Source organism: Trichogramma pretiosum, unplaced genomic scaffold, assembly GCF_000599845.2.
Source record: "Trichogramma pretiosum strain Unisexual culture from Peru unplaced genomic scaffold, Tpre_2.0 scaffold8, whole genome shotgun sequence".
Taxonomy (NCBI): domain Eukaryota; kingdom Metazoa; phylum Arthropoda; class Insecta; order Hymenoptera; family Trichogrammatidae; genus Trichogramma; species Trichogramma pretiosum.
In genome coordinates, this window is record NW_019641699.1 from 2,734,812 (window position 1) to 2,744,341 (window position 9,530).

Sequence of the window (9,530 nt, forward strand, 5' to 3'; positions counted from 1 at the left end):
GTGAGCGCAGGTAGCTAAATTTATAAATAAGAATGAAATGTTTTGTAATTATCGCGCGTATGCACCGCGAGCGGGCACGTTGCAATCAACATCGTGCGCGCGCGGGAGAGCACTGCACCGCTAGAAAGTCTGAGATGTGCCGATTGTTTACGAGGGAGCCTTATTAAGACGTACATATCTCGCAGAAAAAGTGTCGTTATTATAACGTACGGTAAATTATATTCATTCAAAAGACGAGCTAATAAGAAACATCGTAATTATTACTTCTCACGAATTGTTAGCCTTTTTTTTTCTTTCTTTTCTTTCATTTCAACGTGAGAGAATCTGCCAAGTTCGTTCAACTTTGTCAGCGAGCACCTAGGAGGATGAAATGAAAAAAAAAGAGAAGAAGACGAAGAAGCGCAAAGTTTGTTGAACTATAAGGGATTTATGATGTCGACGTAAATTTTCGAGCTCATCAAAGGACCTCAACGTATTACATGAAAATGTGCCATATTCCATCTTGACAAAAGTTTCGCGCGGAATTATATGTAAGCGCAAGCAAGCATAGATATAGAATATATATACGGGGACTACACACTTATACGCATCCGAGGCACGAACGGTAGGTAGAGAGAGAAGCACTTTGGATAATGGCTCCAGCGAAAAGCCCGCAGCGTTCAAGTTTTGGGCAAGATAGCAACAGCAGCAGCAGCAGCAACGGTAGTAGTGCAGCGTTACACGAGGAGGTAAGTTTCTTTAACTGGGCTTCTTATAGCACTCGCGCGAAGCTCAGCGCGCGAGATATAATATCTCGTTGTTTTATACAAGTAATACACAAGAGAACTCGTTGTGATTAGTTTCGAGAGTAAAAGAGAAAGAGAGAGATAGATGCTCTACAGAAATATGATTTTACTTTTTGATATAATCGAGTATCTCCGAATAAAGCTTAAGCTCGTAAATCCTACGCTGTTGAAGAAAAGTCAATTTACAAAATTGATGCTATAACTTGCTGTGTTCATGTGTATACTAGCGCGGACGTGTGCGCAAAAAGCAGCAGTATATACCTAAATCGAGATAGGGGGTGGTTGGCAGGGGGCAAAAAGTGAACTCGATCTATACGCACATGATGATTCCTCTTTATTTTCTGCACGTATCATTTCCCTATTCTCGCTGTCGAATTTCTCGTCAGTAGATAAATAACTACACATTGACAGGGGGCAGTTTTGCAAATTCTCTCCCGCGCGGCAAAAAGACACGAGTGGTTCCCCTTCAACGAGTACCCAGCATATATAATACAAACGTGTCGTGAATACCTTCTTGTAGATGTGGCATAAATTTTCGACTAAAATGGGGGATGGAGTTTCGAGCTTTCGAGCAGAGGAGGGAGAGAGAGAGAGAGTTGGGTTACGTTCAAATCGGTCGAGTGGAAAAAATTTTTCGCCTCTGAAAAAGTTCAGGGTTATGATTTCCACAAATTTATTTCTATATACAGCTGGGCAAAAAAAGAGAAATACGATTACTTGGTCTGGTCGTATACTAATGACTGCTTTTTTTAAAGAAACTTTTAACTTCGTATTTTATATTTCTATGCAAAAAAAGGACCCAAGAGCGATTCGTGGTATTTTAATCCGCGTTTTCAACGACTGAGAGCAAACCAACTGTAAGATATTCATTTAACTAATCATTCAGACTTTGCTGAGTTAAGGAGAAAATGCACCACAAAAATGACCTCACAACCTTTGGCTAACGCATTTACGTCTGGAAAAGACAGATGCAACAATCCAACCAGTTGTTTAACTTCGTGAAAAATATTAATAGCAATGGCAATCGCTTCTCTAAAATACGTACACAGTGTGTGAGTGTGTGCAAGTGTATGTGTGTATTACTTTATTGATCAAAAGCACTTCCTTGTATCGATGAGCACAAGACACGCACGGGTACGTTTATTAAGTTGTTACGAACGGCAGCATCAGCCATCAATCGCTTTTCTACGTTTCCTTTTTCTGCAAGTGTCTGTGTACGGGCATTATATCCCCATTGATCTTCGAGCAAATAACAAAGAAAAAAGAAAACCAGCGACGTTCGAGCCGTTAATGCGTATCGTTTTCTGATGTTGCTGCTACTCGCGGCTCTTCGTGTGATTGCGATGATTTTTTTATGCGCACGGAGGAAAATGCACATGCACACGGTATACGTCAAACGGTACTCACGCACACATTTGCAATCCGATGATTTTCTCTCTCTCGCGTATTCGCTGAGCAATTATATGTGTGCAGGTATGAGTGGAAAAGTGAGTCTGTTATTTCATAGGCTATACGTCTCAATATACATTGATTTTTTCTACGTAATGCGCGCATAAATACGTAACTGCTTCGAGAGCCAATGACTTAACAAGCGGCGCGGATTTATATATTTATTTATTGTGTTTTTTTGGAAAAAACGAATATTTCTAGACATTTATTGCATCACGCGGAAAAGGCGCCCGTGTTAATAAGAGAACGTAGCGAGTAGGTTTATAATATCATTTTGAATCCATTTCATCGTCTGTCATTATGCACGAGATTCTCCAAGAGTTGGGTCGAGAGAGAGATAGAGAGAGAGAATACTCGTTAACGAGATAATTAGAGCTTTACCGGCGCGCAACCCACCCTGGGATCGATGACCTCTCTCTCGGTTCGTTCGTCGCTGTACAACTAGTGAGATTTCGCCAGACTGGAAGCCCAATAATTAAAGCTTCCAATTTATATATACATATATACGTTTTATTTTCTCTTGTATACCCTTTTTCTTTCTTCCCGCGTCGTCGACGATCTCTTTTTTTCACCCTGCTTTGCGAACAATATAAGACGTTTGATTCCGTAACAGCTTAAAATGTAAAGAGAGCGTAGTACGGTATCTACCTGTGTTAGGCCATATTCTATTGTTAAAATTGTCGCTCGCTTCAACACGGGGCCGACCCTTACTACACCTTAATATTTATGTTTTAAACTGTTTCAGAATTAAACGTCTCGCAGTGTACACCGCACACGCAACAACGCTATGTATACAGCATACATGTGCTAGCGTTATATTATAAATGTAACGCGAGTATACCGAGATGCCGAGTGAAGTTTGTTTACTTTTTTTATTTTGATTTTTGTGATCGCGTGGGCTTCGCTTTGTTGTTGCGCGCACGCACACAAACAGAGCGGGCGGGCGAAATAATGTTGTGATATTGCATGCGTCGAGCTAGTACTCGGAAAAAGAGGTAACCTCTCTTTGGTGTACCGCGCGCGACTTTTACTTTATTTTGGATACGTTTTGCTGTGTGTTACACAAAATTAATTTTTAATTATTATAAACAAAAGTAGACTATATATATATCTAGAATATAATAGCATCAAGAGAGAAACAGAAAAGAGAGAGGGAGAGAGCTGACAAATTGTGCGATGTATACCATTGGAATTAGCATACTGCAAAAAAATAAAGCCTCGGGGAGAAGGAGACAATAGCGCGTCACGGAATAATTATGACTCTTTTTTTTTTTACAGAATCGCGAATACACGTGTAGGTGTGCGGTAAGACACATTGCTTCGCACGGGCACGATGTACATGGCCGCACGGGTCTGCCGTTCTATATAACCGGCTGCGCGCACTCATCGCTGAATTATTATATCGCGAAAAGTTTCGCAGTAAGTAAAAGTCGTGAAATATAGTTAGGAAAACTCAAACAAACAGGCAATAAAGGAAAAACTTTAACTGTACCCCCGTGTTACGATGCGAGTTGGGCTTTGTGTCGAAACTTGACGCGGCGCAAAAAAAAGAATCGAGGAACATGGAATTTAAACGATTAGAATTTCAAGGTGTGCCTGCATACGTATCCTGCCCTTGAAATTCAAAGTTTTACGCTCAAAAAAGCGATCTATTTGCTTTGGAAATTAAATAAATACAAGAAAAACACGATTGCGACGTAGCGAGTCAACGAACGCAGCGGCAGATGTAATAAGGTGGCTTTCGTCTGAGTTAGCTTCTACGAAAAGTTTGTAAATATTTATTTGCGACAACATTTTTGTACTTTATAAAAAGTCTCTCGACGATGTTCGAGTGCAGTTGCCGCAATATTACGCTTACGAAATTTAAATAGTTAAACTTTATTTTTTTACGGAGCACAAACGCCATAGGAAGTTTGACCAAATTTTTTTTTTTAATATACACTCGCAACTTTTTCTATAAAACTAAAGCAGTATTAAGACGTACTTTTCATAACACCTCGTAAGCACATAAGATTATGTAGCACCGTATTATTTCATTTATCCACTTTTTCGTTTCGTCGGTTCGATTAGGTTGCCTGCGCGTACACGAATAAGTTTTTCCCTTGATTTCTGTGAGAAAAAGTATTCAACAAGATCTGCGTGACGGTTATTATGAACTTTCGTAAAATACATTATCACTTATTTCTCTCTCTCTCTCTCTCTCTCTCTCTCTCTCTCTCGTATGCAACACAACAACAACTACGAGGACTATATGCGACGAACAAATGCAAACACGCGTTCATATTTATAATATCTTTTTCTCTTTCTCTCTCTTTCGCGTGTAAACATGCGCTATTTATCAGATGGCGCATAAATTAAGCTCCTACATAACGTAGCCCCGCACACATACCCATTGTTGTGTATATACGTGTGTATATGTCTATCTTGCTGAGATTTGTATAAATTGTTCTGCGTTACGGCAGGCGTAAGTTTTTTTCTCTTTCGCGCGCGTTCTCTCTCTCTCACTCGCTCTCTACTACCTGACGTATATAATGCACGTGTGCTCGAGGGCCAGCCGCAAACAAACAGGACTCCCAATACGCTCTCGATTTCTCATAGTATTCATAAAGAGATAGTGTATATCATTTGCGCGAGCAGCTAAGCAGTATCGCTATAAAAAATTCATGACCAGCAATAGTTACGAAAAAATCGTTTAGCGCAATTGTTCAAGTGCTCTCCCAGGATAGATAAAATGGAAAAAAAACGATGAAACAGTGAAAGTATAGAGTTGAAAAACTAAAGCCTAACAAGTTTCATACAAAACGGAGCTAGGCAAGCGACGCGAACTACGTTACATCAAGCTTGTAAAAAAAGAACTTTATTTCCTCTGCGCGCACGCGTATACACAAAAGCTCGCACGACGTGGTGGCACAATCTCGACGCGCAGGCACACAATCACGGCGGCGTTTTTGAAAAAAAAATTTTTTTTCAAATCCGTTTCTCTCTCTACACCGCGCAGTCGAAAAGTTCAAGAAGTTCTTGTGCGTTGAGTGCACGCGAGCGCGCTTTTATCTGTGTAAAACATCGATCGTTTTTCTGACGAAAAATGCGTCGGATAAGCACAAATGTGAGAGATAAAGCTAAAAAGGAAAAAATATATTATTTACCATATTAAAATTTAATATAGGCGAGAGCAGTAGCGAGTACATTGAAATCGTGCATTTTACGCTTTGCTCGAATTAATCTCTTCGTCATATTCGCAATAATGTATACGAGGATTTAATCAACCAAAGTATCGATTATTATTATTGTTATCGCATGTGTGCACAGACACAGAGGGAAAGAGAGACACAAACGCATGCATACACAAAAAGTGCATTAAAAGGCATTATTGAATATATACCCGAGCATTAATGAAAGAGTACGTGGAATCGAATGAATAAATCATAATTATAAAAAAAGTCCGTTGGCCGAAGTAAAGAAAAATAATACATAAGCCGTATACACAGTGGATCGCTGTAGAACAACGTGGAGAGCGTAATTCAGTCATCGTGATAGTTGTTGTTGTTGAGCTCGTTGGTGCGTTTCCCCGAAGTAAGTAAATAAGCGCGTGCAAAAAAAAAAAAAAAAAAAGAAACGAAAAGACGTTGAATGTTTGTTAGCCGCGCGCATCACGTATAATCTATGCGATATACCATACACACTTGCAACAGCAGCAGCTATTATAAGGCGAGCGACGGTTATGAGGTAAGACAGTCGTCGTAGCGTAGTTGCGCGCGATATTCCTTAATAAGCAAAACGCGTTTTCTGCACTGCGTCTATGTGTGCGTACGCCCTCTCTTTCTCCCTCCTCGACGCTATATATATATATAGAAATATATGTTAATGAGTGAGCGAGGATCACGGAGATGTATACAGGTGCGATATAACGTACACGCATACACACACACACTCAAGGCCAAGTTTCCGGTCGTAGGCTAGTAGTCTTTAAGATTTTAAAACTGTGCGTGCTTGTGCAGTGTATGTATACCTATCGCTCGCGCAAAGGAGGAGCAAGAAGCCCTCCTTTAAAGCGTGTTCCGGTGTGCTGCCCCGTGTGGGATTCTCCCACGAACGCGAGGTAATTTTTTTTTTTTACCACCGCCTACCATCTTCGCCACACAGCTGTATAATAATATAATATGCGCGATATATCGCACTTGCTCGATCTATATAGCATATAGCGCAAGTATATAATGCGCTAATGACGAAGAGAGAGAAGAGGAAAGCAGTATCAGGGAGGAGTGTATAGCAGCCCTCGACTGCGTAGCCGCGATTTTTAAGTGCTCATCGCGAGCGCGCGCGCGCGCAATAATTGACCCCGTGAACCTCCGGGTTAATCAGCGTAGCAGTATATATTGTATGTAATAGAGAGAGACTATAGGAGAGCTAAACAGAGCACTAAAATACTCTTACTCCAAATGGAAATTCCATCGAAATTTCTATTCCTGCGTATGCGTGTGTGCGTAGTGTACATAGGTCGATGAATTTGCAGTATAGAGACGTGCGATCACGCGCGGGGGTGGGTGGGTGAGTGCACACATAGCCCCGTGCGCGCGCGCGTCCCCCGATGATTGACGCAAATGTTACATATTGGTCGGCGCCAGTCATATATACACGCGTGAGCAACCGTGCAAAATCGTCGTAGCTGTCGTCGAGCTGCGCGCGAGCGTCGCGTCAGCGGGCGATTAACAAATTTTCAGCGTCATTTGTCACCACTGACTCTGTGCTGTGCGCCTCTGCCTCTCTCTCTCTCGCTCTTTCTGCTGCATATAACAGCAGCGGAAGCAACGGGGATTTTTGGATGCACACACATCGATGAGCTCTCTCTCTCAGGCACGCGATCCTCTTTTATCTTCGTGACCTACTCACCGATGTCCGCGCGCGTGATAATTCCACGAATATTACTCAAATATTCGTGGCCGCCCAAAACATTTATTCGACCTAATTACTCATCCGAGGTACCCGAAGATACATCAGAGGAGCGAAGCATCGAAAAGCATCGCGGAATATAAATATATCGACTGCTACTATTATTACTGCTACAGCTCCTGCGCGTGCTTTTACGTATATTTTCAACCTGTGTACGCCGTGTTGATTTATGCAGGACAAACACAGAGAGAGAGGGAGAGAGAGAACTAAACGTAGTAGGTGTATGCACACGCCGAGAGACAGAGACAGCTTTTCGGGATGAATTATTCGTCAGAGAGAATTGTATTTACGCTCTTTGTCCGCGTCGAGTCGTATCATACGTAGCACGCGCACATACACATGCACACAGAGACATACATCAGTGAAGCTGCACGTTCTCGTTGTTCTATTCCGTGAACTTTGGGAAATTCGTGGAGGAGTGCGAGCGGGGGGACGAGGGAGGATGATGCAAAATAACAGACAGAGAGACGCGAAAAGTCGAAAGTTAAGGCTCTGGATGACACTTACACAGAAGGATTATGCATTGTAAAACAGTGCACGAGGACGACAGCTTGATCCTCGCAGACATTTCTTCACACTATGATCACTCATCACTTGCAGAAAGAAACTTTTGTTGATCTAGCTGCTGCTGCTGCTGTTGTTGTTGTGCCGGTGTTGTTGCCTCCTTGATGAATGTGACCGGTCAAATGGCATACAAGCAACTTTTGCGCACACAATTTATTATCTCTTCTTCTCAGCACTGTTGTCACACTCGGAGAATCATATCGTCAGCTGCTACTAGGAGCGCGGCACATTATCATCTTTGAACATATTAACGTCACCCTTTATATATTCGCAAATTATATATAATCGAGAAACACACACGCGCACAGAAAACGAACTTGAAACGAAATTTTTTTCACAGAAACGATGTAGAGACTTTTGTTGTTATTATTGTTACACGAGCCACTTTTTGCACGGCACTTGGCAGAGATGTATATCCTTTGTATACATCTACCTGCTATCTCCTCTCCGACACTGCAGCTGTGTACCTAACTGCTTCCGCAAGTGCTCCAATATCTACTACATACATATACAGGACACGAAAGTCACACCGCACACGTCGCTTTCGACTGCAACAGAGAGAGAGAGAGAGAGAGAGAGAGAGAGAGAGGGAGATTCGGTCGAACGTTTTCGCGAAAACGAAATTCAATTCAATCACTACTATCGGTGGATTTGACCACACTCTTATAACTTTTTGATTTCTGTGTCTGACACAGAGAGAGAGAGAGAAACGATAGGGTGTCGTGTGACCAAGAGCAATATCAGTGACAGTGCAGCACGGCACAGCGAGTGGCTGTATGGAGAGCGCAGTGAGTGCGTATCTATACGTGGGTTTGATATACGCAAAAATGGGATGTCGGCAGTACGGAGGCACGCACGGGACTAGTGCGAAAGGCAGCGCAGAGAGCAGCAGCGGCGGTGGAGCGGCGGCGGCGGCGGCGGCGATGTCAGCAACGGCAACGGCGGCCGCGCGCACCAGAAAAGGGAGGGAGGGAGGAGAGTCACAGCAGAGCAGCAGCACCGAGCACTGCGAGGCAGGCGCGCGTGTTTGGCGGGGGCTGGGCTCACGCGCCGCCGCCGCCGCCGTCGACTCCGAGTTTATAACTTAGCTACTGCCGTCGGCTGGCGCTGCCTGTCCCTTTGGCCGCGTTCGCTCCGAAAACTCGAACGCAGCAGCATGAGCGGCGGTGGCGAGAGCGAGGCGAGCTGCAGCAGCAGCGGAGTCTGTGGTGCGCTAGGAGGAGCACCAGCAGCAGCAGCAGCCTCGATTCTGCGGATATACGATGTATACCACGTATACACGCGCGTACCTATATAGGTACATACCTATATATTTATTCGCACATATATAGACGTTATACAGCTGCAGGCTGCAGTGCACGGCTTGGTCGACGACTCGCATGTATATATAACACCGTATTATATCTATAGAGCATGCTATACGTAGTAGGGGGGATGTGTACGCGCGCGCCTCTGATCCTCCTTAAAAATTATAATTCTCTTCTCGTGCTTCTTATTTTAGCTCTCCGCGCGTACGGCTGCTGCTGTTGTGCCGCCGCTGCAGCTTTGAGCGAGGCAAAGACCTTCGCGGGAGCATTTCTCTTTTCTTACCTTGCTTATATGCCTCTCTCGTTGTACTTATATCTATCTGGAGTAGCTGGCAGCTCGTTTTATCCATAGAATGAGCGGGGCGCACTGATACGCGAGTTTAATAAGACATTCTATTAGGCAAGCTGCTGCTGCTGCTGCTGCTTTAACACTGATTCGCGTGTGCGGTATAGCGATATTTAAGCTGCGATTCTC

The 9,530-nt window shown here is 43.3% G+C and overlaps 1 protein-coding gene across 7 annotated transcripts in view; it reads right to left on the minus strand.

The window, feature by feature from the left end:
• Positions 1-8,591, minus strand: part of LOC106653041 (nephrin-like) — an 81,668-nt gene extending 73,077 nt beyond the window's left edge. For all 7 annotated transcript variants that reach the window (XM_023462513.1, XM_023462514.1, XM_023462515.1 and 4 more), the window contains exon 1: positions 7,692-8,591. In XM_023462513.1, the coding sequence (XP_023318281.1) occupies positions 7,692-7,752 (61 nt within the window). In that variant the 5' untranslated portion in view covers positions 7,753-8,591. The remainder of the gene's footprint in view (positions 1-7,691) is intronic.
• Between the last annotated feature and the right edge of the window lie 939 nt (positions 8,592-9,530).